Here is an 18,401-nt window from a genome sequence, read left to right as displayed (position 1 = left end):
GCAATTAGATCAACCTATTAAAGCGGGATAGGGCATGGCGTTTGTTCACAGGATCAGGGCAGAGACATGTATTCATCCACAGGCGGAAGTGACACATAGTCCGTACTGAACTATGAAGCTGTGGTAAATACATGACTGTGATGGGTGAAAGTGGATTTATTCTTCAATCTTTGGTGGATTCTTAATCTACAGAGCCAGGCCATAACGGGGATATACTTTTTGATAACTAATTTAAGGAAATATTGTCTCACTGGCCAGTTTAGAACTTGTATTCTAATAGGCCCATATCAGTCCGCGAGTGACGATTTGATGGCAATGCTGTACACAAATAAATTTTTCTCCGGCAATCGGTATTGGAATGTTCTGAGTTTTTACTATTATTTCGATAAAAGCCTCTTCAAAACACATATAAATTTTGTGGGAATTAAAGCACCCTTGGTGTACTTTTTTCACCAACCTATATTCATTAAAATGTACACAGAATGTACACGCTGGCTAATAGAGGTCTCTGGCCATCAGCCATGGTTTTAACTCTCCTTCTCCACAGTATAAACCCATGGACATTGGTTTCAACTGAGCACCGGGTGGTTTCGCGCCTGGTTTCACCTGCGTTCCTCACCAATCAGACCAGTGAACTAGGCCAACCTATTCAATCCTGTAAATCTAGGCCAACCTGGAAAATATCGGATATCAATGTACACGGGATGAATAGACAAGTCTCAGGTAGACCGGGAGCAGCTGCTCATCTCATAGTAGGTTTACATTCAGGCCTACAGCTGACTGACAGATTCGGTCGAACCAAGGGCACGGTTTTGGGTCTTTGCGAAGAAACGAGCTTATCTCTGGTTACGAAATATAGTATTGAGAGTATTTCGAAGGCAAAGGGGATATTTTGTAGCCGCCAGAGAGCAACTATACGGATTCGGTCGGCAGGCAGATTGAGTTTATTAGAAATAGGCCTTCTTCCAGGTCTCTGCCTGGGCCTCACTGGACTGCTGTCTCCGGAGCCTGGTTGTCGCCGGGGGGTGCCGAGACAGTCATATACGTTGGCTGGAGCGAAGCAGGATATTGTGGATCCTCGTATAAACTGGACCCTGGACCTGGAATATATCGAGTTGGGAGCATGGAAATCTTGGTGTACGGCGTCGATTGGCTGCTCAGAAGTGTCGGGTAAGTTAACCTTGTCCACTACCCCACCCCACTATTTGGCTTGGCGCCCGAGGACCACCAGCTGTGACTATATTTGAGTGACAAAATAAGAGACAATTATCATAAGAGCAAATGAAATGGTCCAGGGACCATGTGCTCGCCCCGGGTAATGTAATGCATGTCATTTGCAATGGATATGGGGAGAACAGTTTCTGGCTAGTTTCACCAGTTTTGATTCCATTGAATATATTCTCGGCTCAATGGCACAAAAGAAATTTACCGGTACCATCTAAGTATAGCATTTTGATTATAAAGTTGACTGAATATCAGGGTTATTGAAGAATGTACATGTCACATGGAAATTGGTTGACATCTGTTCAACAGTTTAGGAGTAATAGGACTTCGTTTGATTTCCAAGATGGCGGCCTGACAGCCATATTTGTCATGATTTTTGATTGAAAATTAAGAAGATTTATAAAAGTACATAGATGCATAATCACATTAACTTTGGTTGCAATCCGATTATTAGTATTCTATGTACCGGTACTGCAAGTTAGCAGACAGATACTTGACCCACCCTGGTTCCTACCTTCTGAAAGAGTAATTGTCTCCTTCTATATCCCCAGACTCACCACCGGGCAAGAAACATTCGACGTAGCGTCGGAGGACCAATTAATTGTGACTATTTGTGGCGGAGGGAATGGCGCCCACATCATGGCTGGACTGGCCGCCTCACGTCCAGGGATCGAGGTCCGCGTCCTGACGCTCTACAGGGACGAGGCTGAGCAGTGGACCACGGCCATGGCTGAAGGGAACTTCAGTGTCTTCATAAAGGTGATTGACCAGTATAGTTGTTCAATTGTCTTCGTTTCGATATCCAATTAATCTTAGCCCGAGTTTATAATACGACCACTTGCTTTTCTAATTTGACAGTGTCCCCCATTCCCGAATATTCATACAAAGAAGGGCATCGGTGGCGCCTCTCTGATGTACAATATATGTGTTCTTTATTCTGTTTTGGCTTGGGATCTCCGCTTAGATTTTCAGGGGTACCTTTCTGAACTACTGCATCACTTACCCCCAAACCCACATATTATTTCGAAGTGCTACGAGGGCATTTATGATTGTTAGTCCCTGTCTTGATGCGAGCACTATGAGGAAAGAGACGAGTTTTGTCTGTGACATTAGAACCAACCCCAAAAATCGGTTTAATTTTTCAGGGAGGTGGAATTCGGGGAGAAAATGTAGAACTTACCGCGGACCCCTTTACCGTATCCAAGGACCCGCGCGAAGTGATCCCCGGGACTCACATCATCATCTTCACGGTGCCCGCCTACTGCCACGAGGACTACTTCAAGGCGATTGAGCCGTACATTGGACCCGTATCAACCATCATTGGCCTGCCTGGGGTCAATGGGTTCGAGTTTCAGCTCCGGGGAATCTTGAAGGAGAAATCAGACCTGTGTACTGTGATTGATTTCGAGACCCTCCCGTGGGTGAGCCGGATCAGGGAGTACGGAAGGGCGGTGGATTTGTTGGCGACGCGGGAGACGATAGACGGCGCTGTGCACCTGCCCCGCAAGCCGTCTGCTTTCCATCACAATCACCTGGCATCATTCCAATACATGCTGGGCGACAACCCTGAGCTCGAGATCAAAGGTCACCTCCTCGCCGTCACCTTGATGGCGCCAAACGCAATTGCCCAGCCCACGATCATGTACGGCCAATGGCGGGACTGGGAAGGGGTCCCTGTGGAGGAATCACCGCTGTTTTTCCACGGGGTCTCCACCGCGACCGTTGAACTCCTCTCGCACGTCAGTGAGGAAGTTGTCAGCATCAGCAGAGAGATCATGGCCCAGTCTCCAAAAACAGACCTCAGCAGCGTGAAGCACATCTACAACTGGTACCTGGCGACGTTTCAGAATGACATATTGGATAAGACAAACCTGATGACGGCTTTGAAGACGAACAAGGCATATGATGGTCTGAGACATCCTTGCCTTAAAACGGGTAAGATACAACCTCCACAATAGCATGTAGTCGTTTCGTAACGGGTCCTGCATCGGGTTTAACGCGATCAGGTTCGCCGCAATAGTGGTGACATCTGGAGTTTTCAATAGGTAAGACTAACTTGCCGAGCATATCCTGAGGAAATCATGGGCTAATGTTCGCTTCAGCGGCCCTGCACACAAACCCCTGAGACATTCGCCCTCATCTGGTGAAGTACAGGCGTACGTCACCTTTAAGTCAGCAACGAGATTAAACTAAACCTCGGTTCTAGTACCGTACTTCTATGATTTTTATGAATGAAAACTGCACTCAGATCTCTTAGAATCGAGGTTGCAGTGCGCACCTCGAAGGAGACGCGGCTCTCTCGTTGTCGTCATGATCAAATGCGATTCATTCTCCAAAGCAGCGTTAACATTCAAGCATAGTGTAGGACTACTATCACTACTATCCACTGCGCCGGAGAATGAATGCGAGTTTGGGTACCGTTATTGAAATTCCTAGACTCAAATGTAAGCGACGCTCTGATTGGACGCACTTACGTCTGCGCTGGCTACTCCACCAAATGTGGGCGAATGTCTCGGGGGGGTTTGTGTGCAGGGCCGGAGAAGCGAACATTAACCCGTGATTTCCTCAGAATGGGCTATACGACACGGTCTGACAATACCCGTGCCCTCCCTTTAAGCTAGGCACCGTGTTTTTAATCTCCAGACACTAAATCTCCTACACTCAGTGGTGTATTATATTTCACTCAAGTAGGCATAATTTCTGTCTTGCAGCTGAGGGCAAATACATGCCAAATTTTCAACACCGCTACCTCCGTGAGGACATCCCATTTGGAATGGCCGTCGTAAAAGGCATCGCAGACATAGTCGGAGTGGAGACGCCATCTATGGACAAGGTCTTGTACTGGGCACAACAGAGTCTCGGGAAGGAATTCGTCGTAAACGGGAGGCTCGTTGGTAGGGATGTGCGCGAGACGAGAGCACCGCAGAGGTACGGCCTCACGTCACTGAGAGAAATACTCAAGGAAAATGTGACAAATTGACAACCAACATGAGAAAAATCGAATATACCGGTGTACATTTAGCAATGACTTTGCCGCTCGGGGTGTTGCCACCGACAACGGCATTTTAATAGACCTGTTGATAGCCCCCCTCGAAAATCATTAGGTTCGATACTCTTGCTCATCCTCATCCTCTGAATGGACTTTACCGAGATTCCTCCATCTGGTGTCTCTACCAGGGCACGCAGATTCCAAATCTAGGTTGACAGCAACTTGAGACGGACTCCTCTTTGGCCGTAGCGGAGCCACTTTAGGTCAATAATCCCAACTGGTGCACAGCGAACGCTCATCAGTGGTGAATGAAAGAGAATAGTCTCTACTGCCATGCACCATAATTTGAAATGTCTCCTTAAATAAAAATGTCAAATTGAAAAACAAAGCTCGGTGGTGTTTATATTTATAGTGACATTGTTTATTTATTAGGTCTATTGCTAAGGCTGTTCGTTATGTAACATACAATGTACATGTAACATGCATACTTTATTACTTCTGTGTTTTACTTGTGAGCTACATAGGTTTATAAGCTGATACGACATAAATTTAGTTGTACCTGTTTTTGAATTTGCCTGTCGTCGCAAGTTTAGTAACTAACACTGGCATTTACTTAACTCGGCATTATCCCCTACAGCAAGTATACTTGCCTTCAGTTAAGTCCATTACACTCAGCGCCAAGTTCGGTAAACGCCCTTGAAAGTGACAAAATTGTTTTCTACAACCGCGCCCAGACCCAAGCTAGAGATCATATTGTGTCTCAAAAGGGTCTAAATCTGTATGAAGAACAGGTTTTTCGAAGACACTGTATCCCGATAGATACGATCCTGGTACATGCATTGTTCTTATGTTATCTAAGACTGTAGGGTGGTGTCAACACAAAAATGTAGGTCTACATACGCCCAATATTTAAACCAACTTGAACTTTTCAAGCTTGTCATCATATGCAAGCCAGAGATTATCATCATTGATGCTGATGCACGGCGATACGTTACTAGTTGTTCTCTTCACGCCATCTTGATACTCCCTCCATACCATGTCCTCCTCATCTGCTCCTTCTGTCACCTGGTAGATAACGATATCATAATTGATGCAGATATGTGGCGAGTAGTAACGACCTGTTCTCTTCTCACCACCTTGATACCCTATCTCCCTCCATACCATGTCCTCCTCATCTGCTCCTTCTGTCACCTGGTAGATAACGATATCACGGTTCCCCATCCAACCAGCCACCAACACCTCGCCACCACTTCCAATACAAACATCATAGCAACAGAATCCTTCCACGCCGTGTGAACATGATGAGATCTCTTCAAGGATGTTATTACTCCAGTGAAACCTCAGGATCCTGTCACCAACAGCGATGTATAGGGTTCTATTCAGTGAACAGAAACCCATACGGTAAGAACGTCCAGTTAACCTGATACACTGAATGACGGTGCCATTCGGTTTCACAACAAGAAGACGTGAATTATTGGAAGAAATTAAGGCAAACATGTTGTCAGACTCATCAGTCTCAACCGACCACAGCTCATCAATCACCTCCCCATCATGGGCAATGTTAATATCACGGTATGCACCAGTAGCAGGCTTGAACACTCTAATGGGCGGCTTTTCCCATCTTGCCACTACTACTTCACCAGTGGATGTGAAGGCCATGTCTTTAGCAGGGTGAACTCCCTCTGTGATTGTGCCCGTCAGTGAAGAAGATACTTCGTCATAGAAGTAAATCGTGTCCGCCCCACCACCAGATGAGGCTAATGTAGCAAGGCGAGAGTCAGGTAGATGCTTCAATCGGAGAACTACCGCACACGGCGGATTTCTTGGAAAGGTAAAGTTACACACCTTCTTCAAATGTCGGAAATCCCGCTTTGTTTTACCGATCGATCTCGTGACTTCCTCTATCACAGCCACAGTGTCACTGTCCCTTAAAGCACCGATTAAGTCCACGAGTTCCTGACTGATACTGGTCAGGTTAGCAATGCTCTCGGTATCAATGGTGATCTTGGTAGATCCTACTGCTCGGCCCTGCTCTATTTTTGTTTTCATTTCTTTCCTACGGGTCTCAAGGGATCGAAGACGCAGGTTGATCTTCTCAGATGATTTGGTGAACTTCTCTCTGACGCTTGCGATGATTTTTGCCTTCTCTTTCTCGAGTTTGTCTACGTCTTTGACGAGTTGCTTTGTAATTTTATCCTCCTTCTCCTTTTCCTTCAATAAGATATCGATTTTCTTTTGTATCGTTTGACTCTTTGCCTGGTGATCCCGGATGTCTGTCCTATTCTTAGCTATGTTATTTTCGGTACCGACAGTCGCTTGCTTTTCAGTGGAAGTCGACTGTTGCTGGACAATGTTCCGAAGCCCCAACAGTTTCGTTTCTTGGTCTCCAACTTGAGTCCTTATCGCGTCTTCTAGTCCAGCCGAACAGGCTTGGATTCTTGATATTAAGTTGATAGCAACTTGACGGCTTGGTGTCACCTCGTGGACACAGTCTTTGTGATCAGATAATCTGCAGCCACCACAGACAGCCTGTTTGCAAGGATTGCAGAAAAACAACAATCCATTGCCATGGGAGCGGCAGAGACCAAATAAGTGGTGGTAATGATTTTGGGGGTTACGGTCATGGTTTCGTTTGCATTCAGGACATAATTTTAAATCACAATCTTTGCAAAAACTGGACGCTCCATTCGGACACAAGGTACATTTGATTTTCGCGAGAAGTGCAGCTTTCTGTTGTTGCTTTCGATATGTCTCTATGATGTTGGTTACCATGAAGTTATCCTTCAGGTCGTCCACGCCATTTGACGGGATTGGGCATTCTTCGCGGCATTGTGGACAAGGAATTGTTCTCCACTTCTCAAGGGAGACCCAATACTTATCGATGCACTCCTTGCAGAATGTGTGGTGGCAGGGACCGATATACTTCGGCTGTTCCAGTTGATCGGAGCAGATGGCACACTCTAATTCACTGCTCAAGCTGCTGTCGGCAGGGGCGGCGGCCATCTTGAATTCTGGAAAGAGAATAAAAATAATCATGAGAGTGTCGTTAGTATCACATAGTGTCTTGTATGTAGTGTAGGGGAGAAATTACTGAAAATGAAAATCAGAAATAAAACAACTCGGGTCTCGAACTGAGGTTAAATGTTTAAGCGTGTCTCAAAGTGGTGATGGGTATTCCTTCGATCCACGGCATCAACTGTTCTGAAATGGCAAAGTAAAGTACTGCACAAGAGTATGTGTGCTCTTTGGTTTGGTCCGGAGCGCTTTGGACTGTTCAGTTGCAGAGTATAATGCGCTAATCTGTTAAAAGTGAATGCAGCACGACATGTGGTTTTACCCAACTTTTTCATTTTCCGGGCCTTTAAGAAATTGAAAATGTACCTGGTAGAAGAAAACTCAGTCAGCTAGATTCTGTCTTCTGAACTCGTGATTGGCTAGATTCTTATGGAGAAACTCTTGTCATTGATTAATAGTATTCGGTCGTGCAGGATTTTCGGACCGTTAAATTCTTGCTCGCCTTGATGCCAAGAGTGGCTGCTGGCGAAAAAAGGTGGCATTGCTTTTTATCGAGTAGGCGATATTCCCCTTTTTTTACTCCCAGAACTAGTGTCCTTAATAGAGAGATTGTCCTTAATAGAGAGGTGTCCGCTAAGGGACGTTTCACTGTAGTTTGTATGTTAGGCGTGTCTCGGCGATAAATCAACATTTTTTTTAAAATAAAGAGTCAAGTTCCCTCGATCGCCTAGTTCGGAAATGTTCCCATGGTCGGGTTTACGTTGTAACTTGTCATGATTTACTTTTCACGAGTTAACTTTAATTCGGCTTGAAAACAGGGCGTTAAGGTGAAAAGTGACGTCGTCGTGAATCGTACGTAGCCCACTTTTTAGAAATGACTTGTTCGTACTTCATGTCACGCATGAAAAGTGAACAGTGACACGTTACATGTGAAAACGTGAACTCTATATAATTGCAGCTTTAGGAGATGTTACTACAATGTAATTATATGTGTGAACGACGCCATATTGCTTTAGGAGTCGTCAGATAGCTAACTGATGATCAGTTTAAACCAGATCATCATTTAGCAACACTTTGTCTTTGTTGTAAACCATGTCATATTATCAAAACGTTTCTGATATGAGCATTACATATGCTTTATAAATCAGCTTAGCCATGAACATAAACGTATACATTGACAATAACACTACACATGGGCCATGTCTTTTCGGTTCTCTTCGGTTTAGAAACAACACCGGGGCCAAACATCGCTCAGATAGCGCTGTTAGAGGATTATGGAAATTGACACCGGTACCTCATTATCGGTGTAGGTTATCTCACAGAACACTGGGGCCAACATCGCTCGGATAGAGCTGTTACAGGAAGGACATTGATCCCGGCACAACACTATCGGTGTAGGTTTTTGCACAACACTACCGTTCGAAGGAGCTGTCTGTTTGTACAAAAACATCTGTTAGGCGCAATGGTTTTGGCCTAAATCAATTAAGCTCCATTCTTCATGTTAAGTCATGAGACAACCAAACTATACCTTCAGTTCTGTATCAATTCCTTACACATGTTTGTATCGGCACCTTTTTATAAAATGACTCGATACACAGTTTGTAAATTAGGCCAACGACAACCAACCTTTGCAAAGACATTAATAATGAGCACCATTTGTCGTAAAACTGTCCCATATTTATACTATAAAAATATATTCAATATATAAAACATATATAGATATCCCGTGCGTTTAGAAATGAGCACAACATTTTCAACACTGCATTCAAATGATAGTTTACATTGTACAAATGTCTAAAAGGAAATCCTTCAGTCATATGACACACATTCTAATCCTCTTTATCAAGGATACCCTGCTGTCCTTACTAGAGAGGTGTCCTGATGACCACCTTAGGACGATAATCATTGTTTTTATTGAGGGTGTCATTGTCACTGAATTGTTCGTCGAGAGGTTAAAAGTTAATGTAAGCCTTGGAAGGTTAGAAGAAAACTAGGCGGCTTAAGGTTGTGAAGATATGTATATCAATATCGTATGGTTTTCTAGCCTACCCCCATGAAGGTTGGAAGATAATTAGACAAGAACGTGTGTGGGGGGGGGGGGGGGGTTGTATATCAGAGTGGTAAGGGTTTCCTGCGCAAGTCGCCGCTGCGCCACAGTGCGTTTGGCTCAAGCGTTTATTTGGTGATTAAAATGCGGGTGCGTATGGCGTCCTTTGACCAACACTCCCGCTTCTCACCAACCAGCCGAGCTGATAAATTCAATCACCAAATAATTGTTTTGAACAACAGCGCCCAGACATCTGGCTCTTGTCAGATGAGGACGTACTCAGCTGCATTGGCGCGAGTGACGTCATTTGGTGGGAAATAAACGAATCCAGCCGATCAAATGGGTGACCAGTTGTCGATGTTCATGGTGCTGGGAAGATGTCGTCATATGATATCGTAACTGAAGAGTCAGAGCCGCATTTGTAGTCTTCTCATGCTTGAGCTTCGCCAACGGTTTTGGCTGATAGTTTTGGAGGACACCGTATGGGGTTGTGTCTCGATAATAGCTATACAAAGTTACACGTAAATCGATGCATAAAATGGCGCATTTTTTCCAGCATGACGAGTAAGAGAGGAAGATTTTCTAGATCTAATGTATATAGTAACCCCCAGTCCCAATAAACCAATAGTATATCAATAAATCCCATCATAAAATACGCTAAGAAGATATGTTCAAATATATTAATATGATCTTATACTCTATCTCCCTCAATACCATGTCCTCCTCATCTTCTCCTTCCGTCACCTGGTAGATACCGATATCACGGTTCCCCATCCAACCAGCCACCAACACCTCGCCACCGCTACCAATACAAACATCATAGCAATAGAATCCTTCCACGCCCTGTGAACATGATGAGATCTCTTCAAGGATGTCATTACTCCAGTGAAACTTCAGGATCCTGTCACTAGCAGTGATATATAGGGTTCTATTCAGTGAACAGAAACCCATACGGTGAGAAGGTCCAGGTAACCTGATACACTGAATGACGGTGCCATTCGGTTTCACAACAAAAAGAAATGAATTACTGAAAGAAGTTAAGGCAAACATGTTGTCAGACTCATCAGTCTCAACACGCCACAGCCTACCAATCACCTCCCCATCATGGGTAATGTTAATATCACGGTATGCACCAGTAGCAGGCTTGAAAACTCTAATGGGCGGCTTTTCCCATCTTGCCACTACTACTTCACCAGTGGATGTGAAGGCCAAGTCATCAGCAGGGTGAACTCCCTCTGTGATTGTGCCCGTCAGTGAAGAAGATACTTCGTCATGGAAGTAAATCGTGTTCGCGAAATCACCATCAGATGAGCCTAATGTAGCAAGGCGAGAGTCAGGTAGATGCTTCAATAGGAAAACTACCGCACACGGCCGATTTTTTTGAAAGGTTATGTTGCACACCTTCTTCAATTGTCGGAAATCCCGCTTTGTTTTACCTCTTCTGATTTGATGACCCCCATTTATTACAGCCAGACCGTTCCCTAAATCACCAATGTCAAGTCCTAATTCACCATTCGATCTCGTGACTTCCTCTATCACAGTCATAGTGACACTTTCCCTTGAAGCACCGACTTAGTTCATGAGTTCCTGACTGATGCTGTTGAGGCAAGTAATACTCTCTGTGTCAATGTTTATCTTGGTAGATCCTACCGCCCGGCCGGGGACACCCTGATCTGAGAGCCAAGAGCCAAGTGCCAAGAGCCACGATTACCGTTTTTTTACAATACATGTAGATAGGCACTCCTTGCCTAGTGTATTGCGATGAGGCGATCCTACTCTCATTATTTGCTTGAATTGGCCGCTTTCAAGAACTTATAAACTCGAGCAATATCATGTCTTTTAAAAAAAACAGTTTTGATTGCTGAGGATTCCCAAAGATAATAATTATATTCATTAGCCATACTTTTCTTTAGCTCTTGGCTTTTCTGGTGGCACTTTGCTATTTAATGGAGTCTTGGCTCTTGGTTGGTGGCTCTTGGCTCTCAGATAAGGGTGTCCTGACATGCCGTCTGGTACATCTGGCTAATGACTGGCATATCTTCAAGTCGGGAAGTAATTTAAAACCTTACCTTGAATCTTGTCTATTCAGGTCGCCGCAATATTATATACTTCATTAATAAAACGAATGTACTGTCATTGACTGAGGTTGCCACCGATCACACATACTGTAGTATTTTCGAAGGTTTGCGGTGATCAGTGCTTCGTCTGATTCTACGGTGGTTGGGAAAGGACATTGTGATTTTTATTTTCAATGACGATGTTTAATTTTTATCTCAGGCGCCTGACTTACTATCTCAGGCGCCTGACTTACTAACTCAGGCGCCTGACTTACGAAAACGAGGCTGGTGAGCTCACTAAGCTGGATGCCATCGTTAAGGAACTGTTCGGTCTTGCGCTGAATTAGAAGGAAATCCTCGCTGTTCTCAAAGAGCGGTTCGGCATTAGGATTAGTGCAAGGCATCTAAGACGCGTCCTTGCTAAGTGACCCTTCTTCTTCTGCGACGCCTTTATGTCAAAAATGTAAAATGCCCAGTATCGCGCGTGCATCAACCAGCCTCGTTTTCGTATGTCAAGCGCCTGAGTTAGTAAGTCAAGCGCCTGAGATAGTAAGTCAGGCGCCTGAGATAGTAAGTCAGGCGCCTGAGATAAAAAATAAACATCGTCATTGAAAATAAAAATCACCATGTCCTTTCCCAGCCACCGTATGATTCAGTTCCCGGCTACTTTTATTCATACCGACTCAATGTAGGCCTATGTACTGTAACCATGGTTCTTGAGCGAAATCAATGAATGGACTACTTCGAAACGAGGACATTTTCCTCGTAACTGGGTCATCATTTAGGGCTCAGCACACAATTAAATCTGCTATAGGTTCCGTGTACACTTTTTGTACATACATTTTCGTGATTTAAAAAAAACTTGGCAGAAGTGTAGTCCTATATCCTGTTAATGTCATAAGTGAATTTTAGAATGTTCCAATGATTCTAAATTGTTTTATTAGCGTTTTTGTGAGACATTCCAGAATATGACACGATGCGGGGCCGTGTTTAGGTCGTAGACTGTCCACATTATCCGACCCGATCGGCCGACAGATAGTCGCGTCTGGTTCGAGTCGCATAATGTGATACGGCCTGTATAATCGTGGGCACATGCAGTGGAGACTTGCCGGGGACACCCTGATCTGAGAGCCAAGATCCAAGTGCCAAGAGCCACGATTACCGTTTTTTACAATAAATGCAGATAGCACTCCTTGCCTAGTGTAGTGCGATGAGGCGATCCTACTCTCATCATTTGCTTGAATTGGCCGCTTTCAAGAACTTATAGACTTGAGCAATATCATGCCTTTTAAAAACAGTTCTGATTGCAGCATTTGCGCAAGGCTACATGATTCGGCAGGAATGACAAACACGTGTGATTGTACACAGTGCATGAAGTCCAGGCACAAAATCCTGATAGTACGAAAGTACGATGGAACGATAGTACGATAAAAATTCTGGGATGATACTGCGATCCACGCGCCGATGTCTGACAACGTCATAAACGGTTACAAAATAAAGTTATTTTTAAGTAGGGTGCCTGTAGGCTTAGGATTCCAAAAGATAATAATTATATTCATTAGCCATACTTTTTCTTGGCTCGTGGGTTTTCTGGCGGCACTTATTTAATGGAGTCTTAGCTCTTGGCTGGTGGCTCTTGGCTCTCAGATAAGGATGTCCTGACATGCCGTCTGGTACATCTGGCTAATGACTGGCATTATCATCAAGTCGGGAAGTAATTTAAAACCTTACCTTGAATCTTGTCTATTCAGGTCGGCGAAATATTATATACTTCATTAATAAAACGAATGTACTGTCATTGAATGAGGTTGTTACCGATCATACATACTGTAGTATTTTCGAAGACTTGCGGTGATCAGTGCCTCGTCTGATTCAGGTTCCAGCTACTTTCATTTATACCAACTCAATGTAGGTCTATTTACTGTAACCGTAGTTCTTGAATATAATCAATGAATGGACTTCTTCGAAACGAGGACATTTTCCTCGTATCTGGGTCATCTAATTACTGATGCTGTGTCGGATGGTAGCAATGCAGGAGGCAAGGTATGGCATGCCAAAGGGGAATTTATTCAGAGGACATTATTTTTCAATGCAAGAAGCCGTTTTGCAATCAGAAATTCAGAAAATATTGTTCAGAACTCTTTTTACAGCAGACTGAATTCGAAATTTACTTCACAGAATGAAAAATAGCATCGCAAAGCGAGCATAACCCCTCAGCCTATTAAGGTTGAAGGTGAGATAATGGTGAAGTTGGCTTAGTGGAGTGGCTATAGTTTGCATATGGAAATGAAAATTGTGGAAACCTATTTTGAGGATGTGAGCGTGGCGGCCATATTGAATTTCGCATCGCGCTGATTTTCGAAAGGAACCTTCCCCTTACAAAACTGCATTAGGCCTACACCCACTAAAAATTGATTCCATCCTCCAAGTCGTTCTCCTCGAAATTGACAGAAACCGATTTCAAGCACATTGCCCTGGTGACCATATTGAGAATCAGAACGAGCCCGTTTTCGAAAGGAACCTTCTTCTAGTCACCCCCAGTGTACATACCAAAAATTGAATTGATTGTCAAAGCCGTTCTCCTAGAAATCGACGGAAACCAAGTAGCAGACGCGGCCCGCCCGCCCACCCGCCTTGACGGACGGCGCACGTGACGACAATACCCCTCTAGCCCATTTGGGCTGAGGGGTAAAAACACTATATTCTGCAAAAAAATCGTTCTGCCCAAAAAATCGTTCTGAAACTTTATTTTATCCAAGAATGCAAAATGCGTCAGAATTGTTTTTGCGGGCAGAATGAAAAATTCAGCAGAATTCACGTGACTTCTGCCAGTAATCACGTGACTCCTGTCAGTTATCACGTGACCACAAACACGATGACGTCGCACGGCACAAGGTTACGAGCCCTACGCGAACACCATCCGGAGAACCGGATGTGTTTTTCCGTAGATTTCTCAAGAGATCCTCAAAACTGCTGCAATTGAACAAATTGTTCAATTCGTCTGCTCGATTTGGTGCCATGATGCAGAGCTAAGTCGTGTGAGCGACGACAACTAGATTATAAGACGTCAGCAGTTCGAATGGTCACGTGCGTTCTGGCAGGAGTCACGTGAGTCCTGTGGTCATTGAAATTCTGAAGGATAAACAATCCTGCCGTGTTTTTCGTTCTGACCAAAGATTTTGGGAAACATGCCAATGAATTATTCTGAAGGAAAAGCATACATGAATCGGAATCTTTAACTTGGTGTTGTCAAAGTTCGGTCTGAGATAAAGTTTTGTACACTTTGGCAATTCATAGCGTGATTCTGGCGTAAATTTTAGTCCTGATGTAAAAAAATCGGTCCTGAATAAATTCCGCTTTGGCTTGCCATAGCAAGGTCATTAATTTTGGTTTGCTATTCCCTCAGGTAGGTGGCAGTGTCCTCATCCGTATGTACCGTCAATTGTACAGCTCTCCGCGGTCAAGTGGTTAACTACAGTTTGTGACTCATGACATGGTAGTTTTGGGGCTATTCTATATTTCAGCTATTAAAAAGTTTTCCAGAAGTCGGTTATGATACTTTACTTATCGTGTTAATACGCGCCCTGTCACCCTTTGAACCGTTAAAACATAATTATGAGACTTATATAGCGCTAAATACAACTGGTTTCAGTCGCTCAAAGCGCTTCACATTATTACCCCTAGCTATTGGCCTGTACATTCTTGGTTCAAGCTCTACTCTCTGGGAGTATTACTGGTCCGAGCTGCAGCTATACAGCGCTCAGGACTGACATTCATAGTGTGCCAACTCTGCCAGCTAGATACCATTTACTCCTGGGTGGAGAGAAGCAAGTAGGGTTAGGTGCCTTGCTTAAAGACACAAAGACGAAACAGCAGTGACTCTTCCGAGAATCGAACCCACGACCTCCTGATTTTGAGCCCGGTGCTCTAACCACTACGCCACTGATCTTCCCATAAAATGAGAAAACAGTCATTAAAGGACCATTGGCATTATTATGGGCAATGTTACCCAGTTTCCATTAACAAATTGCGCAAAAAAGGAAAAAAAATCAAAATCTGACACGGAATAACGCATACCTTTTCGGTTCTCTTCGGTTAAAATACAACACCGGGGCCAAACTTCGCTCAGATAGAGCTGTTAGAGAATTATTGAAATTGACACCAGTACCTCATTATCAATATAGGTTATCTCACAGAACACTGGGGCCAACATAGCTGTTAGAGGAAGGACATTGATACCGGTACAACACTATCGGTGAAGGTTGTCGCACAACACTACCGTTCGAAGGAGCTGTCTGTTTGTACAAAAACATCTGTTAGGCGCATTGGTTTTGGCCTAAATCAATTAAGCTCCATTCTTCATGTTAAGTCATGAGACAACCAAACTATACCTTCAGTTCTGTATCAATTCCTTACACATGTTTGTATCGGCACCATTTCATAAAATGACTCGATACACAGTTTTTAAATTAGGCCAACGACAACCAACCTTTGTGACATTAATAATGAGCACCATTTGTCGTAAAACTGTCCCATATCTATACTATAAAGATATATTCAATATATAAAGCATATATAGATATCCCGTGCGTTTAGAAATGAGCACAACATTGTCAACACTGCATTCAAATGACAGTTTACATTGTGCAAATGTCTAAAAGGAAATCCTTCTTTTGATGTTGTTTATGGTTAAGAGTGTAAGAACCTCTACCAAATCAACATATCGAATACTAATGATAGCTAAAGTCATATGACACACATTCTAATCCTCTTTATCAAGGATACCCTGCTGTCCTTACTAGAGAGGTGTCCTGATGACCACCTTAGGACGACAATCAATGTTTTTATTGAGGGTGTCCTTGTCACCAAATTGTTCGTCGAGAGGTTAAAAGATAATGTAACCCTAGGAAGGTTAGAAGAAAACTAGGCGACTTACGGTTTAGAAGGTATATCAATATCGTATAGTTTTCTAGCCTACCCCCATGGCTATGTAGGTAAGAAGATAATTAGAGAAGAATGTGTTGGGGGGGGGGGGGGTGTATATCAGAGTGGTAAGGGTTTCCTGCGCAAGTCGCCGCTGCGCCACAGTGCGTTTGGCTCAAGCGTTTATTTGGTGATTAAAATGCGGGTGCGTCTGGCGTCTTTTGACCAACACTCCCGCTTCTCACCAACCCGCCGAGCTGATAATTTAAATCACCAAATACTACAGTTACCGCTGGGCTGAAAATGGTTCCATCGTGGCGATGACCGCAGCTGGAAAACGTTTTGGTGGAATCGGACATTACTGTGTTTGGATGATGGTTTATTAAATGAAATGGCCAGGGCCATTGTGCTCACCTCATGTGGAGGAAAGATGGATAAAGATCATGGTATTGTGTAATGTAGTGTTAGGTTTGATGTAGGTCCAAGCAATTACAATTTCCCCAAAATGGCCAATTTACAGTACATTCGACCTCTGTGACCTTGAAAAGTAGGTCAAATCAAAGAAGACCCGGGTGACACATTGAATGGTTGTTAGAATTAGATGTACCTATGATATAAATTGGTGCCAATCGGGCAAGTAATTACTAAGAATAATGGCATTTTGAAGAATTTAGGATTTGGCCCCCTCCCTGGAGGCCAAACGGCAAATCAGATCGCACCAAACTTCAGTACCTGAGATCACCTGACCAAGGGGTACATGTGTACTTAATTTGTGATCAATAGTCATTGCAGTTAAGAAACGTGCCATAGTTACGGCCTGACGGCCAATTTACGCCATTTGACCTCTGTGACCTTGACAAGAAGGTCAAGTTAAAAACCTGTGTGAAATATACTGTATGGCGGTTAGATGTACCCATGATATCAAATTGGTGGCAATCGGGCAAGAAGTTAAGGAATAATCACATTTTTAAGGTTTTTGGATTTTGCCCCCTGGTGGTCAAGTGGTGAATCATATTGGACCAAGCTTCGGTCCCTGAGATCACCTGACTAAGGGATAAATGTGTACCAAATTTGGGATCAATAGTCATTGCAGTTTAGAAACGTGCCATCGTTACATCCTAACGGCCAATTTACACCATTTGACCTCTGTGATCTTGAAAAGTAGGTCAAATCAAAAACCCGTATGATATGTGATGTATCCTTGCTAGGAGTACCTACCATAAAAATGTTATGAAAATCAGACCACTATTAAACGAGCAATCAAACATTTTAACTTTGGACATTAAATTTGGCCCCCGGGTGGCCAAACTAAGAATTTTTCAAGATGCCCGCCTGGCACCCATATTGGCTATCACATTTGATAAAAAATCAAGGATTTAGTAGAGAGTACATAGATATACATCCAGATCAAATTTGGTTGCAATCCGATCATTAGTTTCGGAGTAATAGTACTGTGTTTATTTTTCAAGATGGCTGCCTGGCGGCCATATTTGATGTCCGAACGGCCGAAATTTTAGGGGTGGAACAGAGAATCCCCAGATGCATGTCCACACTGGTTTAAAACCTTCTAGCTAAAATAGATAGGAAACATGCTACTGTTCAGTGAATCAGCAAACTTTGACCTCTGTGACCTTGAAAAGGAGGTCAAATCAAAAACCCGGAGGATATATGATGCACCTTTGCTAGAAGTACCTACCATATTTTTTTCAAAATTTCCCGACTACTATTAAGGGAGATATTGCATATTTTCACTTTTAACGTTTGGCCCCCTGGTGGCCAAACCATGAAACGAATCGGACCGAAACTTGGTCTCCAAGGTGTCATTACAATAGGGTACATGTGTACCAAGTTTCAACTCAATAGCTCTAACAGTTACGAAACGTGCCCTGCTAACGGACGACGGACGACGACGGACGACGACGACGACGACGACGACGGACGACGGACGCCACGGTATGGGATAAGCTCACCTCTGCTAAGAGCACCGAAAGGTGTCTTCACTAGTGTATCTTGATACACATAAGTGTTGTACACTACTTGATGAGTTATGCAAGGCACGTACAATACACCCTTTACGTCCCGTGAAATACGATATTGTGTCGCATTAGCTTGCGATGTATTTATTGTGTAGCCAATGGACAATGGT

General features: G+C 43.7%; 2 protein-coding genes across 2 annotated transcripts; one reads left to right on the top strand and one right to left on the bottom strand.

The window, feature by feature from the left end:
- Window positions 1–725: 725 nt before the first annotated feature.
- Window positions 726–4,761, top strand: LOC135502728 (tauropine dehydrogenase-like). Its single transcript, XM_064795702.1, has 4 exons — window positions 726–1,170; window positions 1,776–1,983; window positions 2,370–3,159; window positions 3,936–4,761. The coding sequence occupies exons 1-4, from the start codon at window positions 1,124–1,126 to the stop codon at window positions 4,202–4,204; spliced, it is 1,314 nt and encodes a 437-aa protein (XP_064651772.1). The 5' UTR covers window positions 726–1,123; the 3' UTR covers window positions 4,205–4,761.
- Window positions 4,762–5,122: 361 nt separating this feature from the next.
- On the bottom strand, window positions 5,123–11,368 carry LOC135503386 (uncharacterized). Its single transcript, XM_064796946.1, has 2 exons — window positions 11,345–11,368; window positions 5,123–7,224 (listed from the first exon to the last, which is right to left on the bottom strand). Exon 2 carries the CDS (start codon window positions 7,214–7,216, stop codon window positions 5,123–5,125), a length of 2,094 nt encoding a protein of 697 aa, XP_064653016.1. The 5' UTR covers window positions 7,217–7,224; window positions 11,345–11,368.
- Window positions 11,369–18,401: the final 7,033 nt, after the last annotated feature.

Source organism: Lineus longissimus, chromosome 19, assembly GCF_910592395.1.
Source record: "Lineus longissimus chromosome 19, tnLinLong1.2, whole genome shotgun sequence".
NCBI lineage: Eukaryota > Metazoa > Nemertea > Pilidiophora > Heteronemertea > Lineidae > Lineus > Lineus longissimus.
This window is presented reverse-complemented; position numbering and strand designations above follow the sequence as displayed.

Coding starts and splice junctions, on each gene's coding strand:
- LOC135502728 (XM_064795702.1), top strand. CDS start 1,124: ATGGAAATCTTGGTGTACGGCGTCGATTGGCTGCTCAGAAGTGTCGG. Junction 1,171..1,775: donor TGGCTGCTCAGAAGTGTCGG/GTAAGTTAACCT, acceptor CTATATCCCCAG/ACTCACCACCGGGCAAGAAA. Junction 1,984..2,369: donor ACTTCAGTGTCTTCATAAAG/GTGATTGACCAG, acceptor TTAATTTTTCAG/GGAGGTGGAATTCGGGGAGA.
- LOC135503386 (XM_064796946.1), bottom strand. CDS start 7,216: ATGGCCGCCGCCCCTGCCGACAGCAGCTTGAGCAGTGAATTAGAGTGT.